At 39.5% G+C, this 24,228-nt stretch overlaps 1 protein-coding gene across 1 annotated transcript in view; it reads right to left on the bottom strand.

The window, feature by feature from the left end:
- The window catches only part of STS (steroid sulfatase), a 153,820-nt gene that overhangs the window by 6,482 nt on the left and 123,110 nt on the right, over positions 1-24,228 (bottom strand). Inside the window, exon 10 of the mRNA XM_070943449.1 lies at positions 7,923-8,360. Coding sequence (XP_070799550.1) covers positions 8,008-8,360 — 353 coding nt within the window. The 3' untranslated portion in view covers positions 7,923-8,007. The remainder of the gene's footprint in view (positions 1-7,922; positions 8,361-24,228) is intronic.

The following is a 24,228-nucleotide window of genomic DNA, read 5'->3' as shown; positions in this document are numbered from 1 at the left end:
TACAGCAGCTGCAAGATGCCAACCAGCTCCTGCAGCAGCAAGTCCGCCAGCTAACTGTGCAGCTGGCTTTGGGAAATGCTCCAGCTGTCCCTCCACCTCCTCCTCCTCCCCATCGGAAATGCCCTATCAATGTGCCAGATAAGTTCTCTGGGCAGCAGGAGATGTTCCCGGCCTTCATGGGACAATGCCAATTGTTTATGGCTATGAGGCCGGAGGACTTTCCGGACGACCGGGCTCGGGTGGCATTCGTAATTAACCTCCTCTCTGGCAATGCCGCCCGATGGGCCACACCCCTATTGCTGCAGAATAGCCCCTTGTTGGCAGATTATCAGGGCTTTAGGCAACATCTGAGGGTGATGTAGGAGGATGCCATGAAGACTCAGACGGCAGCCAGGCGCCTCAAGGACCTCCGTCAAGGGAAGCACCCCCTGCAGGAATATGTGGCTGAATTTCGGCTTCTGGGCCAGGACTCTGACTGGAATGATGCAGCGTTAAGGGACGCTTTCCAGGATGGCCTCTCCGACGACCTGCAGGACAAGCTGATGCGGGTGGAGGCACCTCAGACCTTTGACGCCCTCGTAACGCAGTGTTTGCGCATCGACGCCCGCTTCCAACGGCGCAAGACCCGCCAGCCCGTCCAGGAATCCCTGACCGTTTCTGTACCCCTGCGTCCCGCACCGACAGCGTCCCAGGTCACCCCGCATTTCGTGGCAACCGCAGAGGAGCCCATGGAGCTGGGAGCGACTCGACCTCGCCTGACAGCCCAGGAGCAAATGTGGAGACGCCAAGGGGGATTGTGCCTCTATTGCGGGGAGGCTGGACATTTTGCCGCCTCCTGCCCCAGGAAGAGCAGTGGGACGCTCAAGCCTGTTCCGGAATCTCGGCGTGACCAGCCGGGAAACAGGGCAGGCCTGGCCTAGGGGAAACCCTGGGTCAGGCACGTAGCCATGCCCCGCTGGAGTCGGCGGCTGTGGACTTTGAGCCCCCTCCGCACCTGATTCTGGACACCCGGGTTTTGTTGGCCAACCGGTCGGAGGGGCTTCAAGCGCATGCACTGGTGGACTCGGGGGCCATGACGAACTTCATGGACCAGGCCTTTGTGGCCCATTTTAAGATTCCCTTGGTTCCAGTGGACCCTCCGTTGAGGGTCGAGACTATTGATGGGCGGGAACTTGTAGCGGGGCCCATTAAGTTCGTGACTCAGCCTTTGCGCCTCGCCATTGGGGCCCACGAGGAAGTGATCCAATTTTATGTGACGCGGACCTACATTTCCCGCTGGTCTTGGGGATGGCCTGGCTTCGGGCCCATGATCCGCAGGTGGCCTGGTCAAGGAACGCCATCTCCTTCCTGAGCCTGCAGTGTGTCGACCACATCCGCCACACCTGTGCTGGCCAGGATGTCTCCACCCCTGCCGTCTCTTTGCCTCCTGAGCTGACTCCCTTCGCCGACGTGTTCAGCGAAAAGGAGGCGGACCGCTTACCCCCGCATCGACCCTATGACTGCCCGGTGGACCTGATCCCCAATGCGCCACTGCCTGCGGGACGCCTGTATTCCATGTTGGAGCCCGAGTTGGCCGCCCTATGGGACTTCCTGGACAAAAACTTGGCTCGAGGGTTCATCCGGCCTTCGTCCTCCCATCTCTCGGCCCTGGTCCTCTTTGTGAAGAAGAAGACGGGGGACTTACACCTGTGCTGCGACTACCGGCGGTTAAACGCAATCACCGTGCGGAATCGTTACCCCCTGCCGCTCATCCCGGAGCTGATGGAGAGGTTGTGGGAGGCCTCGATCTTCACTAAGCTTGATCTCCGAGGGGCCTACAATCTGGTGCGCGTGTGAGAGGGGGATGAGTGGAAGACGGCGTTTGGCACCCGATATGGCCACTTCGAGTACACCGTCATGCCGTTCGGGCTGACCAATGCCCCCGCAGTTTTCCAGCATCTAATGAACGACATTTTCCAGGACATGTTGGACCGGTTTGTGGTTATATACCTGGATGACATTTTGATCTATTCCCGGACCCAGGAAAGCCACCTCCAGCATGTCTGCCAGGTCCTACAGCGCCTGCGGGAGCACCAACTCTATGCGAAGTTGGAGAAATGTTTCTTCTTCCAGACTTCCATAGAGTTCTTTGGGCACATCATCTCCCCCGAAGGCATCGCCATGGACCCGCGCAAGGTAGAGGCCTTGCGTAGTTGGGAACCCCCTTGTCGGGTGAAGGACATCCAGCGTCTGCTGGGGTTCGCCAACTACTACCGAACTTTCATCCCAGGCTTCGCCACCCTGACCTTGCCACTGACACAGCTCCTTCGGAAAAAGGTTCCGTTCCAGTGGGGTCCCCCGCAGCAACAGGCCTTCGAGGTCCTGAAACAGGCCTTCATCATGGAACCTGTCCTGAAGCACCCCAACCACATCATCCGTTCGTGGTTGAGATGGATGCGTCCAATGTGGCGATTGGGGCGGTGCTGCTACAGGCCCCGGTGGATGGCGGCACTCTTTTTCTCTGTGCTTATTACTCCCGGAAACTCAATCCTTCCGAGCACAATTACACCATCTGGGAAAAAGAGTTGCTGGCTATCAAGGCCACATTCGGGGCTTGGCGGCATCACCTCGAGGGGGCCCGACACTAGGTGGAGGTGCGGACGGACCATCGGAACCTGGAGCACCTCACCACGGCCAGGAAGTTGAACCAGCGGCAGATCCGGTGGCCATTGTTTTTCGCCCGGTTCAACTTCCACGTGACTTATATCCCGAGCGGCCACAACCAGAGAGCAGATGCTCTATCCCGCAAGCCGGAGTACTTTTGCCCTAAGGACTCCCTTCCCCCATGGACGGTGATGCCAGCGGAATCCTTGGCCACGGTCCAGGAACCGACGGACTTGCGGGCTCAGGTGCTGGAAGCGCAGCGTCGGGATGACTGGTCACAGCAGCGGAAAGCGGAAGTCGGCCCCGCGTCCCCATGGACTTTGGAGGAGGGCTTGTTGAAGCACCAGGGCTGGTTGTACGTGCCCACGAGTCCGCTCCGAGCCCTCGTCATGAACCAGTGCCATGACAACCCCGCAGTGGGACATTTCGGGTTCTTTAAGATGCTGAATCTGGTGACGTGGACTTTTTGGTGGCTGCGGGTACGGCACGATGTGCACGCGTACATGACATCCTGTGTGACATGCCGACAGGCCAAAGCTGCGTCCAGCCCACCTCCTGGACTCCTCCAGCTGCTGCCGACACTGGAGAGACCGTGGGGAGCCATCTCCATGGACTTCCTGACAGACCTGCCATTGTCCGCTACGTTCACAACCGTCCTCGTGGTGGTGGATGTGCTCATGAAGATGGCACATTTTATCCCATGCCGTGGACTGCCATCAGCCCGCACCACAGCCCGCCTGTTCCTGCAACACATCTTCCGCCTCCACGGCCTGCCAGATCGGGTGGCTTTGGACCGCGGGGCCCAATTCACGGCCCGCTTCTGGAAAAGCCTGGTGGCTGCGTTGGAGGTGCAGGTGTGCCTGTCGTTGTCGCACCATCCGGAGACTGACGGGGGAACGGAGAAGGTCATCGGCATCCTTGAACAGTACCTCCGCTGTTTCATCAACCAGCAGCAGGACAACTGGGCCGAGTACCTTCCCCTGGCGGAGTTCGCCTTTAACAACTCCCAACACACCTCCACCCAGATGACCCAGTTCCATGCCAACGTGGGATACCACCCACGGTTTTTCCCACTGGCCATCTCGGACTCTTCTGTTCCCGAGACCCATGACTTCCTCTCGGAACTGCAAGCAGTGTAGCAGCTGGTGCGGCGGCAGCTGATCCGGGCAAAGGACTACAAGCGGGTCGCCGACCGCTCTCAATGGGCGATGCCATCACTGGAAGTGGGAGACCGGGTATGGCTGTCCACAAAACACCTCCCCACGGACTGGCCGGTAAAGAAGCTCGACCACCGTTTTATTGGTCCCTTCCCGGTTGAGACGGTCATCAACCCGGTGGCCTACCGGTTGACTCTGCCATGCTCCATGCGACTCCACCCTGTTTTCCATCGGTCCTTTCTGGTCCCTGAAGCCCCAGCGAGCCATCTCCGACGCCCGACAACGCCTGCTCCCGCAGCCGCAGCCGACGAGGACAACACCTCGACGTACGAGGTGGACAGCATCCGGGACTCCCGTTGGCTGAAGAGGCGCTTCCAATACCTCATCGCCTGGAAGGGGTACGGACCCGAGGATTTCAGCTGGGTGGATGCTTCTTCCGTTCAGGCTCCTGACCTGGTACGGGCCTTTCATGACCAGTTCCCATCCTGACCACATCCCGATCGTCAGACCCGGGGGAAGGGCCCTGCAGTGGGGTATAGTGTTGTAGCTCCGTCCTCCGAGCCTATCTTATCGGAGGAAGAAGGCTCCGAACATGAAGGAGAGGAGCCGGCCAGGCCTCCCTCTCCAGGCCCCTCCTCTCTGGCAATGCCTCAGGTGTCTGCCGAGGAAGAGGAGATTGACCAGGAGCCAGGTGTCTCCGATGACAGCGATGAGGGTGATAAGTCGTTCCTGGATCCACACCAACGAAGGCGAGATAAATGTTTGCAGCAGATGAGGAGGCGTGCCAGGGATTAAGCTGAGTCACTGGACCACACCCCACAGGCTATATAAGAGAGTGTGGTGGCCATTTAGACTCTGTGACAGACAAAGCTAACTTCTGGCTTTTGGCAGATTTTGTCAAATCTGCTGAAGGTTTCATGTTTGAGCTGGACTGTTTTGAAAACTGTGTGTATTCGTTGGTGTTATCTGGTGGAGGAACACTCCCTCTTCTTGTAGTAAAGCACTTGGCATACGGTTATCGTATTGCTGCCAAGTTCTTGATAACGAACCTTGTGTGTGTTGAGTACTTCTTTAACCCCTGGCTGGCTGTTTGTGTGTGTGTGGGGACAGGGACAGAACAGGTAGGTAAATTGAGGACCCAGTTTGTGGGGGCAATAAGCTGACTTTATATAAATATACAAAAGTATGAAGGCTATTGCTTAACGCATTGTAAGCTGCCCTGAGTCTCTGGAGAAGGGCGGCATATAAATCAAATTTTTTTAAAAAATAGCCAATCTTCAGGCCCTTGAGGAAGAATAAAGGGTGAATCAAGCCTCATCCTGGGGGCAGAATGTTCCAGAGTACTGGTAATACAGCAGATACTCTTCCCTGGAACATTCACACAATCAGAGCTTTCCTGTTTCTACAGCTAATTCAGCAATCTCAATGTATAAGATATTGACTTTCTTCAATTTGAATAATAATTGTTGATGTACGTAGTCTTATTTAATCTTTTCTATTTTACAGTCTTTTTTATAATATACTTTTTCAATGATACAGATGCAGTTTACAGACATAGTTATGGTTTTGTAGATTACATAAATCCCTTTAAAATTCAGAATAGCCATACAAGATTGCATGGGAGTATTCTAAGAATACCATAAAACTATAAACATGACCCATATTTTTAAATGATTTACACTTTTTTTTTTAATTTGATTTATATGCCACCCTTCTCCGGAGACTCAGGGCGGCTTACAATGTGCTCAGCAATAGCATTCATCCTTTTGTATATTTATACAAAGTCAGCTTATTGCCCCCACAACTGGGTCCTCAATTTACCTACCTTAGAAAGGATGGAAGGCTGAGTCAACCTTGAGCCTTGGCGAGATTCGAACCTGCAGTAATTGCAGGCAGCTGGTCTTAATAACCAGCTTAATAACAGGGTGCCTTAGACCACTTAACACTTAAGAAGACTGAAAACAATTAGACTTTTAGGTATAATGTACAATACTTAATACTTTAGCATGTCTCATGCTACAGCATAAAGTGATTCAATAATGTAACATTGTTAAATTAATTAGCAGTAATAATATGAGTCACTGATCTAATGAAATATATTAACTGTCATCCTATATTAATACTTTTCCTCACATGAAAACAACAGAAGTGCTTGGATGAAGATAATTTCTTTGCATTTAATACATGAGTATGGAGCATTGTGTCTTTAATTTTGGACAGAAAATTACCTTGCTCCAGCTCTTGTAAATATTTAAAATATTTCTGCAAAAGGAATATATTATTGAAAATAATATAGTAGGAATAAACAATTTCCATTAGTTTAAGGACCATGCAAAGCTTTTTGTAGCATATGAAGAGCCACCTTCCAAGACTGTGGGGTGGGAATTGTTTTCTGAGTACACTTTAGGTGGTTTAAAGAGTGTGGATGACTTAGAACTATCAGTCAGTCATTTATCATGAAAAACAGTTAAATTTAGCTTTGGCATCTAGAGGACACAGAAGGAATCTGAAGACCTGAACTTTCTGTATCTCTGTAATGTAGTGTGATTTGATGGGATTGGACTATAGTAGTTACATTTTTCTATTATGCCTAATAACTGATGATAATATTATCCATTATGGTTGACTCACAATTAAAGATGTATTTATTAAATCTTATCGGTCTGATGATATCAGCAAAGGGAATGAATATATATGAAAAATGGATCTTGTCTTTGAATAGCAATGCTAATGTAGAACACTGTGGTAAATCTGTCCATTTGGATAATGCAATCTGTGAAGCAGAACATCCAAATGAGCTTTGAAGCAAAGCATTCTGGGCAGCTCTTTCACCTATGTAGGAACTGAACCTCTTCTTGCAATTTCATTCTTTTATTTATTTATTTATTTATTTATTTATTTATTTATTTATTTATTTATTGTTTAAATTTGTATACCGCCCTTCTCCCGAAGGACTCAGGGCGGTGAACAGTCAAAATTAAAATACATACAATATAAAATTTAAAATAATTTAAAACAGAATTAAATCAAATTGGCTTCCCAAAAATTTAAACCCATTACCCTTAAAATAACCCATTAAAATTTTAAGCCAGCCCAGCTTGCTGAAATAGGAAGGTCTTTAAAGCTCGACGGAAGGTCCGGAGGTCCGGGATCAACCTATTAAGGTTGACATATCTTATAGTTTTACACTCACATCAGTGTGAAGATTCCTAGGTGATTCCACCTGCATAGGGTCCATTCTTACTAATATTTATATTTAGCGTAGGCTAAAATATCAAAATTTTGTAGCATGGCTTTATTATTTATTGACATAAAGAGCCACTGGCTTTTCAAATGTCACTTAACTACAATCTCTATTCCTATTCATTGCCTCTGCTGGCTGAACTCACATGAATTTCCAGGACTACACTTTCCCCACTCTTGAATTAATATGTAAAGAATTGGTCATTTATCTCTGTAATATGCATCCAGAAACTATATTGCTCTAATAAGGCAGGAAGAGTTTGCTGCATATGCGTAAATAAAATTGCATCTATGAACCCCCTTCAGCATTTAAATGATATACCACGCTGTATTTAGTGTACTCTAGATTTGTGCCATTGGGTACAGTAATATGTGAGGCCCTAATCAAACCTAAATTTGATGATAGTTTAATTACTACTACATTTAACAATTTGGCAATCAATTATAGTTCATTGCACAGTCAGCCAGATGTTCAGACTAGATTTGGCATTTTTATACATCTATCGAGTTCTTCCTAAGGACCTGGGATAGACAGATGTTGATATTTGATAGTTGATTGTGTGATGAACCAAAATAATGAGCCAGCATATTATCCCACCATGCTACACTGGAGAAAATATTACATTAGAATTATAACATATTCCATATGCATTGTGGGTAAAGGAGGCAGCCTAGTTGTATTAGAAGTCTGGCCTTCTTGTTCCAGAGATGTCTATTTTACTCAGAAAAATTACTATGTGAATGCTAGCAAAACTATGGTTTCACCATTACCCACTTTTGCAGGGGCTTCAAAATAAGTGAGCCCACTTTAATCAGTTCTAGTAACTCTTACATTATTATTAAGCACAATTAATGCAAATATTAAGGAAATATGATTACATTGTGTTCTTGTTTCTTCCTAAAGAACATGAGTTCTTTACCATTCTCAGTGATAATATCAGGCTCTACATAAAGTTTTGTTTCCTCATGACTCATGATTGCAGTAACACCATTGGAGTAAGGATGAACAGCAAGGCTGAAGCCAGGGCTTCCATAGGATATGTCCCAATGAAAATTGGTTGGGAACAGCAAGTATTGACTTGGTGTGATTGTGCACTGCATGGTGAATAGCTTGAAGAATTTCATGGAAGTGGCTCTCAGTTTCTGGTGTCAGTGGATTGTTTTCTTCTGGGTCCTTGGAGAGATCAAAAAGTAGTGGTGGATCATGGTATGTGACAAACTGTCCATGGCAGAAGCACACATGATAATCGTGGCAGCCATTAGATTCTTTGGGACTGAAATTTGGAGTGAAGTAAAATATCTTCCAAATAGAGTTACCTATAAATATGGAGGAGGAAGACAAAGTTGAAGATATGTTATGAAGATGTTCCATAATTGTGATAATCAGATTCAAAACACTAATCTTCCAAGGGTACAGAGTCATTGTTTTTTTATAATAGACTAGATGTAATATACTTAAAATTCTTAATTCAAAAGACAAATTCCAGATATTTGAAACATAATTCCACAAGCCATCAGTACTTTAAACCTTAGCTTTCTCAAGAATGTGATTCAACATTATAATAACACCTTATTAAAAAAGAGTAACTGTTTGACAATAGCACATGTACTAATGTTCCATTATACCTAACACATGATAAAAACAGTTTGGTATAAGTTAGTCTTGTGCCTTAATTTACACCAAAATGGCCCTTTTATCTTGACAATACAATTTTGTATATTTATTTCCATTAAACAACTCTTTTCTAGAAATAATGATCCCCTGGTGTTTAGAACCATGACAACAAGCAAAGGCTAATTTTTCACAAACATCTTTAGCTGCTTTTACTGACTGGCATTATATTAGATTTACTATAATTTATTGTGTATTTCTACTGTTGTGATAGTTTGACAAATCTTGATTATCATTATGCAAACCATTATCTTCATCTTCGTATATCATCTGCATATATTGTTTGTTATTTCTGCTTCATGACTTCCTCAGATTCAGTAGATTGTATTATTAATTGTAAAATTAAACATTAAAGGAATTAAAATGAGCGTTGATGCATTCCACTTCTCCATTTGATCACAAAGGAGATAATCCCACTAGTATTTACCCTTGCAGCAGAATTAAAATAATAAATTTTATGCACAAAATTACTACAGAAAGATATTTTTCTTTATAACTGTATTCTGAGAACTTTATATGAGAACCTTTTTTCTTCATCTAATGATCTATTTATAAAACATCTATTTCATTTTTTATTGGTATATCATGCAAATATATCTACAAAAAATATATAATATTATTGAAGGGTTGACATCTTTTCAAAAAGGCAGACTATGCTGGATAAATTATTGAAGGAAAGCCTGTTTGTAGCTTTCATGTCAAAGTTACTGTTACAATCAACATCAATAAAACAGTAACTTACACAATCCACAGGGTCCTTTCTGCTCTAATATAAATACAATACATGGTGAAGGTATTTCTTTTCAAAATATTTCTTTTATATGTCTAACAAAGTAGAGACAAGCCTTCCTTTCAATTTTTATATAACTCCACATTCATTTTAAAAATTACGGCACAGCTAAATCCTTTGAATGGACAACTGAAATTTGGAAAATTTATTTCATTTAAAAAGATATTCATCTGAACTAGAAAACGTCCAAGGTCACCTCCAATTCTGTTATTCTATTCAATGCTATAGCTGTGTTCACAAAATATGATTTTGTAAAACTCCATAAATTGGGAATTAATACCATTATAGTTCCTATGTGTTATCCCAAATACTTTCCTAAAGTAGGCATTATCTTTCTACTGTTTCCGTCAAGAATTTAGTGGTTTACCAGATTCTCCTTTCTATTCTCTATTGTTTAATACACTTGAATGAATATTTAGTAACGAAAGCATGCTATTGATTAAGTTACAAATTAAGCAACCTTAAAGTATAATATACTTTCAAAATATGATTTCTGATGTCTTTAAATTCTTTTCTAACTTTAGACAATGTCATACAATTTTCCTCCCTAGAGGCACAGGCTGTAGTCTTTCCTCATATACTGTACATGTTTCAAATGAATAACTTCTCTTTTTATTTGGGCGAACATACATTTATCTTTCTTTTATACATATATCTTTCTTTTATAGTTCATCTAAACAGTGTGACTCTGGGGAATATACAGCACAAAAAATAATCAACAACAACAAAAATTCCACACTCCACAAAACCATATAATATTAAAACATATACAATATAAAAGCATTAAATACAAAAATGACTGTAATCTCATTACAGACTTTTTGAGTAAAACAAAAAAAATGATCTTATGATTTATCTCATTGATGATAATTGTACTCATAACTGCTGTAAAAAAGATTGAAAATGACTCGTTTGAAATTGACTTTAAAAAGACCAGAACTATTGACAAAACTGAACACTTTAACAACAGAATAATCAGAGAAGCCATCGAGATAGAAAAACGCCCACACAGCATGAATAAACGAGATGATACCTCCCGCCTACCAGCCATTTGGAAACCCGCCCTTATTGACAAACGAGTCCCTAACACGAGGATGACACCAGACCCACACTCACGAGGGCCACACAGAATGTCACCACCACACATCCACGTGGAAAGCAGACTCAAACCCACACCGGTGATGAGGCACGACCATGGACCAGAAGCCAGACCACAGCTGCATCATTAGCCACTTTAAACCCCTCCAATCCATACATGAAGCAGACTGACACCTACCATGAAGATGTGGCACAACCACGAATGTGAAACCAAACAACAGCAATGCAGCTCACCAGCTCAAATCCCCCTGCAACTCAGACTAACCCAAACACAACCAAGCCCCCACCCAAACAGAACACACCCCCATCCAATCAGAGCACAGCCAACCCCCCCATCTAATCAGAGCACAGCCAAGCCCCCAACCAATCAAAACACACCTCCATCCAATCAGAACACAGCCAAGCTCCCACCCAATCAGTTCACACCCCCACTAGCAGTTAAAAAGAAGAAACAGCTGCGATCTCACATTGCTCCTAGAAGCATGAAGCCGAAAACACCAGCCTGAAGATGACGAATGAGACTTTGTCAAAATGTCACCGAGACACTTCCAATTTTAGTCGGGAAAAAACCCGAATAACCAAAGACCTACATATATATATATATATATATATATATATATATATATATATATATATATATATATATATATATATTTCTTACTTCTTCGTAGGGTTTATGTGTGTTTTTCTTCTAGTCAGGTTTTCCCTACGTAGCCAAGGTTTTTTTTTTTTTTTTTTGTGTAGCTCCAGCTCAGTAGAATCACATCTACTCGGTTCTGGGCTTTTTTCCTTTTTTCTGCTAGGTGTCAGAAAGGAAAAAAGCCCAGAACCGAGTAGATGTGATTCTACTGAGCTGGAGCTACAAAAAAAAAAAAAAAAAAAACCTTGGCTACGTAGGGAAAACCTGGCTAGAAGAAAAACATATATATATATATATATATATATATATATATATATGTATATATATATATATATATATATATATATATATATATATATATATTCTTTTTTCATAGGCTTTTATGTGCATATTCTTTCTAGCCAGGTTTTACCTATGTAAACTTAGTTGTTCTTCAGCCCTAGGTTCTGTGAAATCTCATTCACAAGTTCTTGGGCCCTTTTTCTGCTGACAAACTGCAACTCTGTGTTGCTTCTCCCAGGAAGCAACACAGAGTTGCAGTTTGTCAGCAGAAAAAGGGCCCAAGAACTTGTGAATGAGATTTCACAGAACCTAGGGCTGAAGAACAACTAAGTTTACATAGGTAAAACCTGGCTAGAAAGAATATGCATATATATATATATATATATATATATATATATATATATATATATATATATATATACATACATACATACATATATATACATATGTGTGTGTGTGTGTGTGTGTGTGTGTGTGTGTGTGTTTTCTTTTCTTTTCATAGGCCTTTATGTGTGTTTCTCTCTTTAGCCAGGTTCTTCCTACGTAAACCAAGATTTTTATGCAGCCCTAGTTCAGTGAAATCACAATCCACTAGTTTCTAGGCTTTTTTTTCCTTCAGCCAGCCAGCAAGCACTCTGCTGCCCGTTGGGAGACTAAGGAGACTAAGATAGATCTATTTCGGACATTAGTCCTCAGCAGTTAGCCACACCCTCATCCCATGTATCCTCCCTGTAAAGGTACAGTATTTGTTTTTTCTTTTCTTTTCGTAGGCCTTTATGTGTGTTTCTCTCTTTAGCCAGGTTCTTCCTACGTAAACCAAGATTTTGCATGTGCAGAAGCGCCAGAAACTGGAAGAGCAGTTCCCCAGTGCACAAATGCCAGTTGGGCCGCACACATGTTTGTGTTGGAATCTGGAAGAGCAACGGGTGATGGCTGGCTTCCCCGGAAAGATGGCTCTGTGTGCCACTTCCAGCACACATGCCATAGGTTCACCATTACCACCCTATAAGATGATGAAATTTAAATTTTAAATAAAATTTAAAATAAGGGAACTGGAGCACATTTTCCATTTGGAAGTTGTGGGTGGATAGATATTATTGGGAGAAGACAGCCTTATAAGTAGCCTGATCCTATGTTAAATAGGACTTTAAAAGTCATAACCAGCCCTTTGAATGCATGAAAGTCCATGCAGCTCATGAAATAACAGTGTTATATGGCCATTTTGAGGTGTGTCTATAACTACCTGCACCACTGAATTCTGGATAAACTGAAGTTTCTGGATGGTGTCAAGAGCAATGCCATGGAATGATCTAAAATTAAGAGCTGTTGAAAACATTTTACTAAAACAAAAGCAACAGCAGCAGCAACAACAACAGTAGTATTATTTATCCTGCATGTTTCACCTTAAATCTCTTAATTCAGATATAATTCAACCAAGGGTGTTTTATCTTTTTCAAAAAAAAAAAATCATTATATTTTTTTCTCAGTTTTCTTTCTTCCTTATCTTCCTTTTCAATTAATTTTCATAGCAATATCAGAAACTCAAATGAACATGTAAAGTTAAAATCATTCTCCCTACATCTACCATTTGATTTGATTGCAGTAAAAATCCCCACTTCATGAGGAGCTGTAATTAATTTCTGACTTAAAGCCAGGCTCCCCAGGTCTTTCACAGTTGTTTTCTCCAGTAATTGAAGCTCAGGGTGGTAGGGTAGCTTTTCAGAACTTGACTGATCCAGCAGAGAAGAAGGCTACTTCTTGTTTTATAGGAATATTATCTTCCCCAAAGTGGCATAAACATATAATTGGTACCCCACTTACCAGATCTCTTCCTTAACAGTCCAAACAGTACTGTTTCCACATCTCTCAGAAAACCAATTTTGTAATAGAAGATCTCCATTTTACTAGAAGTCTTGATAGCTCTACTCTTGATACCATTCAACCTCCCATCGTAAAGGATATTTCCCTGCCACTTTAATGAAACACATTCTATTATAAATGATTCAAGATTTGGAAAGCTATTCAGTAAATGGTAAACAATTGGTTTTAAAATTTTATTTTTAGTTGCATGCCTTAACATAAAATAATTTGTGAAGTCTTGTAGCTGATCTTGCTACAGATTAGAGAGCAACACATAACTTCTGAATGTAGTTTATATCACTGAAGATGCAGAAGATCTCTGGAACTAAAACTCCTAGTTAGACAATGAAGTGCATTTTACAATTCTAAGGTGCATTAACTTTAACTAGAGTTATCAGTATTCAGAGGTCTTGTGTGCTGTTAGACCAAAAAGGCTATTATCAACATTCTATATTGTTTTACCATTCTGAAGGAGTTCCCCAGGCTATTGAGCACAACGATTAGCCATATAAAAAGCTAAGTGCTCTCTATATCAAAGATTTGTTAGAAAGGTAGCAGGGTCAGATAATGACCTTGATGCTGTGATGAAGGGAAACCTGGGAGCCACTGAATGCTTAACTTTCTTGGCATCTATATAATTGATCATGCTAGCTGGCAGTATCAGGAATATACTATTCAACATCTCAAGGGCAACATATCAAGTTTGGCTAATATCTTTATTTATAACTGAACTGTACAATTTAATCTATAAAATCAGACACCACCAGCCCTCGGTTATTTTAGAAATTGATTCCTCTAAATTGTTTCTCCATCTTGTATAATTATTAGTGGAGAGGATGTAGAGTCCTGGTCCTATGAAAATAAGGGGTATGTGAGCCCAAAGGCAGTCCTTCCTGAACATTTAGAGCACTTCTGGCCCCAGAAATGCAGTTGGCCCCTTTGCTACTGCTTTCAAGAAGGTAGTTAAAAAAGTGTCTTGAATTTTAGCAATAGCAATAGCATTTAGACTTATATACTGTCCCATAACACTTTACAGTACTTTCTTGCTGGTTTACAATGTAGAAAGATTGTTTCCATATTGCCCCCAATAATCTGGACTCCTTATTTTACTGATCTTGGAAGGATGGAAGGATTCGACCTTGAGCTCTGTCAGAATCAAACTCCAGGTTGTAGGAAGAGTTTTGCCTGCAATACTCCATTTAAACCATTGCACCACCAGGGCTCATAATTTTATTTTAGTGGTGCTATAGAGATGCATTTTTTGTTTTGCAGCCAGTGGTCAACATTTTCTCCTAAATATGCAAGTAAATCCTATCAAAGAATAGATGAGATATTAAATCTCACCCATAGATCCATCCAAGAAAAAAAGCAAGGTATCTAAGCTATCTTCTAGTTAGATGGTTTCAGTTTCCTTAATATCCCACTTCTCTATTTCTGTCCCATCCTGATTCAGACTTCTCCTTTTTAGAAAGTCAAACGACCCACTTGCTTCACACAAAATGGATCTAGAAAAAATGGGAGATGCTGAGGAACCATTTACTGCAACATATAGCATCTGTATTTTCTAAACTGTTTTAACTATATGGCTGAATATTAAAATTGTAGTAGCTTTGGGAGAAACTGATTTATCAGATGTGTAGTAAGACTACCTTTTTCAACTTCTGATTTTTTCTTCTTTAGACTTCATTCTCAAAATGTAGATAATTATGCAGAAGATGTTTTTAAGGATAGTAAAAAAGAAAAATCCAATCTAATCTTTTATCTGTGAATTCAGGAGAAGCAAACTAAGATTAATAGGGGTAGGTCTGAGAAGGGCAAAAAGTGTTGGTTCCTTGGTTGTGTTATAATCCATCATTCTGTTATTGCAAGCTACTGCTACAAAGCTTGACAACAGCATAGAACCTTAATGGCTGCATTTCTAATCATTGCAGAAAAGTAAAATGCATTAGTGGAATGACCAATATAATATGCTATCAGACACAAAGATCTGTCAGAGTTGTAATCTGTAAATTTGATAAACTGTTATAAGACTGGTCATTAAAGTGGAGACTGCTCTTTCTAGATATCCCAGCTGGTATATAATTTCATTGTTTAAGAAGATCACTGTAAGGATTGAATTAATCTTCCAGCAATTAATAATCCTTTTGTTCTGGTAAATTCCTGTAAGAGTGAAGCTTTATTAGATACCAGAACAGTTAAATGCCGTTCTTTAATGAAATCTGCAATCATCAAGAAAGAATAAGGTTATTTTAATAGTATTTGCAATATGCTGGTCTGCAATAAAAATAAAAATAAAAACTCTTCTATTTTCTTTTGAAAAAGACAAAAGATTCCCAAACATATTCAGTAATGGCCCTAAAACCAGACATAGGGACAATGTCCAGATATTCCTATCAAAGAGTCACAAAATTAGCTTTTTCTATTAAAGAATGGTGTGCTGGGACATGAAGTGGTGATTGATATGCAGCTGGACAATGAGGAAAAAGACAACTATTGGTGGATAGTGAGAAGGGGCACTGGGACTGATGACAATTGTAGAGTAGCTGGTAGAAGTTAGCTGGCAGCAGGGGAGATAAGGACACTGACTGAACATTTTTATATAGTTCCTGAACAACTTTATGATATCTCTTCTGTCAGTACAAAACACATTGAGTTTTTATTGTTCCCAATCAAACTGAAGACAATAATGACGTTCCAAAGAGCAGCAATCCAACAGAAATGAACAGGTATCTCAATCCAACAAACAGTTGTTCAGATTATGCTTGAAGTAACAGGTATGTAAGATCAGGCAGGCCTTATTATCTTCTTGGATGAACTAACCAACTAATCTGCTGTAGAATATCTAGCCAGTGCTACATTATGAACAATTGTATTACATATTCCAAACTTTCTCTGAAACAAGATTTTTTTTTATTTCCAAGGAGCTCTTTCATAAAGGCAAAGTAGCAGCATTAAATATAATAATAAAATATATTTACCTGAGGCCTAGCATATGGATTTCACTGGTAATACAATTGACATGCATTTTATTAAAAATAAAATTTAATTTGTTCAATATGCCACTTTCCTGAGATAGATGGAAGATCACCAGCCATCAAATAAGTCCAAGATGTGTCAAAATGGAAATCATTCTTTTTCAGGACTTAACAAATGCCATGGTTTCTGATAACACAGAGCAGAATCAATAAGCTATTGCCTGACTGTTTTTCATGCCTGTCAAGAGAAACACTCTTCTATAGAAAATAGTGTGAGTAGAAGTGTACATCAGTTGATTAATAGACATTTTTCTTAGAGTCTAGTTAATAGTATGACAGTATCTGTTTAAACTAAAAGTGCTCTTCTCCCCTTTGACAATTATGTACTTTAACTTCGCAAATAAAATACATAAATTATGCCACATGAATTATTTTTCTGACTACTCTACAATGGCCTTTAAAATGACAAAAGACATAATGAGGGTGGAGGTTAGCTGCAGTACAATGTATGTTGAATCCTCCAGCTCTTTAGACAAGAAACAAAATGGTGGGGGACAAATGCAGAAGCCTGTATGATTTATACTATCTCTGACTTTTGTTGCTGTTAAAAGTGGAGAGGGAGGGAGGGAGGGAGGGAGGGAGGGAGGAAGGGAGGGAGGAAGGGAGGGAGGGAGAGAGAGAAAGAGAGAGGGGGGGGCTCATGCAGGATAAAGAAAACTTTTAAGTAGTATAATTATTTTCTAAATAGTGTACAAACATGTCCACGAGTTGATCTACTTGCTGTTTAGTTACTCTTTGCCTTCTATGCCATAAATCTGAAATGTTTTACACGGACATTAAAAAAGTCATATGGTTTAGTGACTACGACCAGGAAGACCAGTTCCTCAGCCATGAGAATATTTCATAGCGTATTTGATATGGGCATAAAGGTAGGCCTGAACCCCCCATGAAAACAAAAAATAGAATACAGTATTGATCAGTAAAACTTAAAATGTTAAAATAAAATTAATTAATCAAATTAAAAGAATCTAATCACTGCAATCTTGGAGCCATAATACTGCAGTACCTTTAAAATACTGGATTGATCAAACACAAATTTTCTTATCTTGAATTAGATGTTTAGCCTATCCAGCTCAAAATGAAGAATCTCTGCAACCAAAATGCATTTTTATGATTTATAATCACTAGCAATATTATCCGTGTATGATAAGAAATCAGCTCAGTAACATCTGCTGATCCACAAGTTGCCAGTGCCCTTTCAAATGCAAACTTTTTATGATCTTTTTTTAACTGTTCTTCCTACATTTCTATCAAAATATATAATGAATAAAATACAACAATGTAATATACAATATATAAAACCATAAAATTGGAACAAACTGCTATTTTCTTAGTCTATCTGCACTCTTACAATGCATTTCCTAGCATTCAGTCTAGATGAATAAGAGTTTCTAATAAAGCCCAAGTTATTATATTTCATTTGCTTTTATGGTGGAAGATAAATTAGTGTTTGCATTGAAGAAAAGAGTTCTTTCATTTCGTTTTAATCTCATAAATGCTTGAAAGAAACTATCTTATATCTTCATGAATTCCTTCAGCATTTTAGAAAAAATAGGCAATATATTGGCTAAAAGCTACTGATTAATGTACATGAAATCTTATGCATGTCTTTTCAGAATTCTCAGTGAGAAAAAATTGGCTTTAGAACTTCAGTTTCTGTATCTGCTAAAAGTGCATACATGTGAGCAGTAAAACCAGAGATTTTGACCAAAATATGCACTTTCACATAAAGGTGCCATCACAAACTTTAGTGAGAAGAACAGTGTATTAGACAGACAGACAGACAGACAGACAGACAGACAGACAGACAGACAGACAGACAGACATAAAGTCCCAGAACCTCATAGCTTTCAATATCACATATGATGCAACATGATTATGAGATTGTCTAATAATACACACAGAGAGGTACTTATACACACAAGCACATAAATAAATATATCTATATGCACGCACACACACTTACTGTACAGACATATATAGTACATATAATTTCTAGATTCCTCACTGGCAGGACGATCAGATCTACAAGCCTCCTTACACAGAATCCTAACCATTACTAGAAGCTGTTCCTGGAATCTGAGAGCTTTGGAAATTGTAGGTATATGTCACGTATATAAGGAGAATTGTTATACCGGTAATTGATAACTTATTTTTCCTGATTGGATGCACAAAAATATGATCTTATATCTATGTTTAAGTTTTGGTGCATTTTTTTTCTTGTTTGCTTCAGAAATGTAATGCTCTTAGTCTTTCTATGGTACCTTACAACAAATCTTTTTACCCCGTCCCAAGCAGTTAGTACGTTATGAAATTATGCATTCCAAGCTTTATACATACAACAATCTATATGACACCGATTCATATTTTATATATATATTAGCCTGTACAATTAAATTGCTTTTTAATTAAATTAATAATTTCAGTTAAAACTGCATCTTTACTTCCCTCCACTTATTCATCAATTCCATTCCACAAAATCAATCTTTATTCAGATTTAATATATCATTCCATTTTTCCTAGTTTTATGGGCATATAATTATCATTCATTCATTCATGTTCTTTGTCTTGTACTCTTCTTATGTTCCAAATCACAATCTTTTATATGCCATTGTTTCAAGAGTAGGCAGTAAATGTCTACTCTACAAAGACAGAAGGCCTTTGTATAACTCTCTCTTGAATGCCAATTGTGCCTTTCCTGAATTGGGACTTCTTATCATTCATGTTCCCAGTTGGATTTCTGCAATTTCTCCAATATGTGGAAATATTCATTGAAGTATCCAGCTAAATCACAATAGCAATAGTTGCATCTTGATAGACTCATAGTGCATCACTATTCCATGAACTATGTCTGGTAGATTTCCAAATGAAATTCATGGTTAGGACTGCGGTCAAATGATCTTCATTTTCAATGTTCTGTGACAATTTCCCAGCCAAGGGGGGGGAGGGAGGGAGGGAGGGTGGGAGGGAGGGAGGGAAGGAAGGAAGGAAGGAAGGAAGGAAGGAAGGAGGGATTTCCAATGTCTCTTATCAGATTCCCAAAAATAAACTCAGTGTGGAAGCCAGCAGGAAGCATAAAATCATCCTTGCTCCCACTGCTTTTTTGCCTACCTTTGGTCATACTGTTTTTATCTTTAAGTATAGAACTATTAATAAAGGAGAATATTTGTAGCTCAGGATTGAAATGAGGGGGGAATGTGGAGCTCTCTGAGCTTGATTGTTTTCTTGCAGATGTTTCATTATCCAAATTAGGTAACATCATCAGCAGTGATGATTTTACCTAATTTGGGTCATAAAATATCTACAAGAAAACAACCAAGCTCAGAGAATACCCGGACCCCTTAGGATAGAAATATCTATGACAGAATGGGATTTGGGTTGTCTAGTACACATTAAATGTTATTTAATCATCAATTACTTTCCAATGAAGATGTGTGTATGAATTATATGAGAACATAGATATTGAATTCTTGTCTTTTTTTAATTGTGACAAATGTATTTAACAATGTGACAGCAAATGCTGACATTTAAATAAAAGTGAATTAGCCTCTTTAAAACATCTGTGTTGATATATTATAATTCAGAGCTGTCAACATTATGTTCTCCTTACAGACATTCCTAATTTAGCTCGGGATGACTTTAATTCAAACAGATGCTAGAAGCAGTTTTTACATATGAAGAAAAAAGAAAACACTTCCCAGCTGTGTTAAACTTTTAATCACCAAAATATGCTGTTTTAATCTGGAATGGAGTCAGTGCTGAGCTTAAAATCAGCAATTTAAAAACATCACTGCTAGATAGGTCTTAGTAGAATTGGAAAATTTTATCTTCCATAATATCTGCTTCATTCTACTCTTCCATACTTAAGATCTTCATCCATGGATTATACATACACCTTTCTCTGTTTTCTAATTGCTAATTGCATAGGAATAGTATGACTTCATAGGTCACGCACCCTACTGATAATTCAAATAGCATCCATAAGTTCCATTCTTGGCCGTCTTGTTTAGAAAAGGACATAGTGGGCACAATGTGGTAGTCTTTGTCTACATCTAAAATCAAGGTAAAATAAACTGAATAAACATTTCTCTCGAATGCCCACAACATCAGTTTTCATGAACTGTTCATTCTAGTTCATTATTATGGCAAAGATGAAACTAGTTTGGATGGTAGAGTACACTATAAAAATGAAACCTTATACATTTGGAACTGCTCATTTCCTTCATTTCCAGAAAGAACACAGCCAGCTAACAACTGGATATGTCCCAAATAAGTAATACTGCAACAGTTATACCTATTTTGATAAGATTTATCTGCCATAAAATTAAAAAATCCAAGAGATTTGCTGCAATGCAAGGGCAAAACTCTGGCTTGGAATATCACTCCAATAATCTTTCTGCATCCTTACTTCAGCTATTAACTGGCCTTGTTGCATACTTTGTTTGCTATTCTACATGTGTGTAGGTTTATGAAATGAAATTTCATACATACACATAAACACACACACACACACACACACACACATTTCATGTTATTTCATGTTATTCCCAATGGTTCAGTGCTACAGTACTGAGATTAGGTTTTATATGCAAATTAATTTAGGTGGATGAGATGGAGAGGGGAGAATCTTTTTTCTGAAAGTAAGTTAAGAAAATCTGGTTCAGATGCATTGTTCAGTAAGATAATCATAACAGATACAATTGACATTTTACATATGAAATAGTTTATTTTCTCTTCAACTGGGTGTTTTCAAATAGAGGCTGAATTAGTCATCTAACAGGGATAGTATAATGAATCCTGCAGTTTTGTAGAGAGTTGGACTTGATGATCTCCCAGGTCCTTTGCAACTCTATGATTCTATAATTCTATGAGTCAGTTACGGTATCGAAGGGTGCACTCTTAGAGGACCTGAAATAGAAGATAATTTGTAGGGCTGTTTGGGAGTTCAAAAATATGGAATTAAGACAGAATAGCAGGTGAAGCTGCTTGCTATGGTCAAGTTGCTACAGGCAATCACATAACTTTAGCTTATTTTTTAGTAATTTTTATGGAGTGGTTTTTTTTATTTAAAAGTAAATATAAAACAGATATATAACTTATAAATGGTCTATTTTTCTTTTAATAAAAGAGAAAGGTTTATTAGGGGAAAAGGGATCTTGATTCATAATATAAAATTGAACTGTATGGCTGCTGGTAAAAAACAATTACCTTGAAATGTTCTTACTGTCAAAGTCATGTTTTCATTAAGAGCATTAAGTTAATATTAGACTTATAGGGTCTTTATGTAATAGCTGTTCAAAAACTATGAGATCTTGAGGTTGTTCCATTGTTGCTGTTAACATCTAATCTCTTGAATTATTTTTTAAATTGTTTAATGACTGCTTTTTAACATTACCAGTTTTATGTTTATAAACATAAAATTATATATGTTGTAGACTGCCCAAAGTCATTTTTTTGTGAGATGCAGCCTTATAATTTGATTATAAGACTGCATTTCACAAAGTTAATTAAACAAATAATATTTATAAGACATTAAAGTTTTTATTTAAAAGTATCCAATATCCCTGTTTTCTATTTTCATTTTGCCATGAGGAAAATAGACATTAGAAAATGTATCTCAGCACATGAGTATAGACTCATTTTCTGACAAGTGTAAATGATCATTAAATGATCACTTGAGTTTGAGTGATATAAATATGATTCATTGATATTGATTCATTAATCAATAAAGTCTTAAGAATTTTTATTCATGGAATTTCAAAAGACTAGTCTGTAATTTTGAGAGCAAAATAAATACTACATTAAAAGAAGAAAGGTTTTCAGTTTATCAGAGATTTCTTTGGGCAACCATGCTGGTTTCTTTTGAGTTTTCTTATTTTTCTTCTTCATTGGAGTTGTGCTAGACTGGGCTTTTATAATCTCACTTTTCAAAATTTTCCAAGCCTCTTGAAGTTTCTCATCCATGGAATCCTTCCCAAGCTCTGTCTAAATTTATTGAAATCAGCTCTCTTAAAATCCAAGATTCTAGTCTGACTTTGTTCTATTGCTTGTGCTTGCATAATGTTGAATTCCAATATTGCATGGTCACTCGTCACCCTCCCGCCAAGGGTCCTGTAACTTCAATGCCTTCTATCATTTCATCTCTGTTAGTGAAAATTAAGTATGGCTCACCCTCTAGTTTCCTTCTCTACTTTTTGGGAGACAAGTTGTCTACTAGGTTTGTCAGCAATCTTTGATCTTCCACTAGGTGCAGAGTTGGTTTTCCAGTCAATGTCAGGATAGTTAAAGTCCCGCATTACTATTGTGGTGTACCTTAATTAATTGACTATCAAAAAGTTCATCTATTTCCTCTGTTTGGTTGGGTGACCTATGGTATATACCTACGGGAATGTCATTCTTTTTTCCCAAATACATTCAAGACAGTTTTCATCATTGTTCTGCTTATTATAGCACAACTCCACCTCCTTTTTTATTAGGTCTGTTTCTTATAAACCATTTAAATATCTCTAGATTATATTCATTTATCAGTCTCATCCAGGGGTGAAATGCTCCCGGTTCGGACCAGATCACCTGATCCAGTAGCGATGGAGGCGGGTGGTTTGGAGAACCGGTAGCAAAAATCCCTGCCCACCCCCATGCCCAGCTGAGCCACACAATCATCAGAGGCTTTTTTTTTTACTTTTAAAAGCATTTTTTTCTACAAACTCTTTGGCCAAGAAATGCTTTTAAAAGTAAAAAAAAAAATGCCTCTGATCATCATGTGGCTCAGTTGGGATTGTCAAAGGCTTTTAAAAGAAAAAAACCCTTTCAGGCAACTCAGCTTGGATCGTCACAGGCATTTAAAAGAAAAAAAGGGTTTTTTTCTTTTAAATGCTTGTGACGATCCAAGATGAGTTGCCTGATTGGCAGAGGTTTTTTAAAAAGCCTCTGCTGATCAGGCAATTCAGCTGGGATCATCAGAGCCTTTTGAAAGCATTTTTTTACAACCTCTTTGCCAAAGAGGTTGTAGAAAAAAATGGTTTTAAAAGAAAAAAAATTGGCCACGCCCACCCAGTCACATCCCCCCCACCAAGCCACGCCCACAGAACCAGTAGTAACAAATTTCAGATTTCACCACTGGTTCCATCCCACTAAGTTTCTGTAATGGCAACAAAATCATATCTGCCCTTGTGTACTTGGATTACTAGTTCATCCTGTTTATTCCTCATATTTTAGACATTTGAGTTTTTTTTGACTGCCCCTATGTTTGTTTTCTGCATAACCTGTTTTGTGTCTGAGTTCCCCTTCTTCCTTACCATCTGTTTGATTAATGCCCATGGTTTGGTGCACACTATCAAAAGCTTGATTTTTCTAAACAGCAACTTCAATATTCTTAGCCACACATTCCAAAGGCGACACCGGAATCAATGAATTAAGATTACAAGTAACATTTCAGGCTATACATCAGGATAAATTTTTTGAAGGTCAGTCGCTAGAACATGCTACTGCATGATTTGTTGAGTTATCCTTCACTAGAGGACTTCAAACAGAGGCTTGATGGTCATTTGTGAGAGATACTATAAACTAAGCAGGGGATTCTACTGATGATTTCTATAGGTTTTTTTAAATAGTGAACTTTATGTTCAAATGATTGTTAATGATACAGCAAGCAGAAATATTACTAACACAATCAGCTTCATAATCAAAAAAGAAATATTAGTGGACTTCCTGTTTGCTCTCTGTCGCTGCCAGACAGTCCCTCGGGACTGCCAGCCCCGTCGCCTGTAAAGAGCCGCCTTTACATCTGAAAGGCGGCTCGAAAAACTCCA

This window comes from Pituophis catenifer, unplaced genomic scaffold, assembly GCF_029215685.1.
Source record: "Pituophis catenifer annectens isolate HBS135680 unplaced genomic scaffold, rPitCat1.0.hap2 SCAF_4, whole genome shotgun sequence".
Lineage (NCBI taxonomy): Eukaryota > Metazoa > Chordata > Lepidosauria > Squamata > Colubridae > Pituophis > Pituophis catenifer.
Note: the sequence above shows the minus strand (reverse complement) of the source record. Positions and strands in the feature narration are given on the sequence as shown.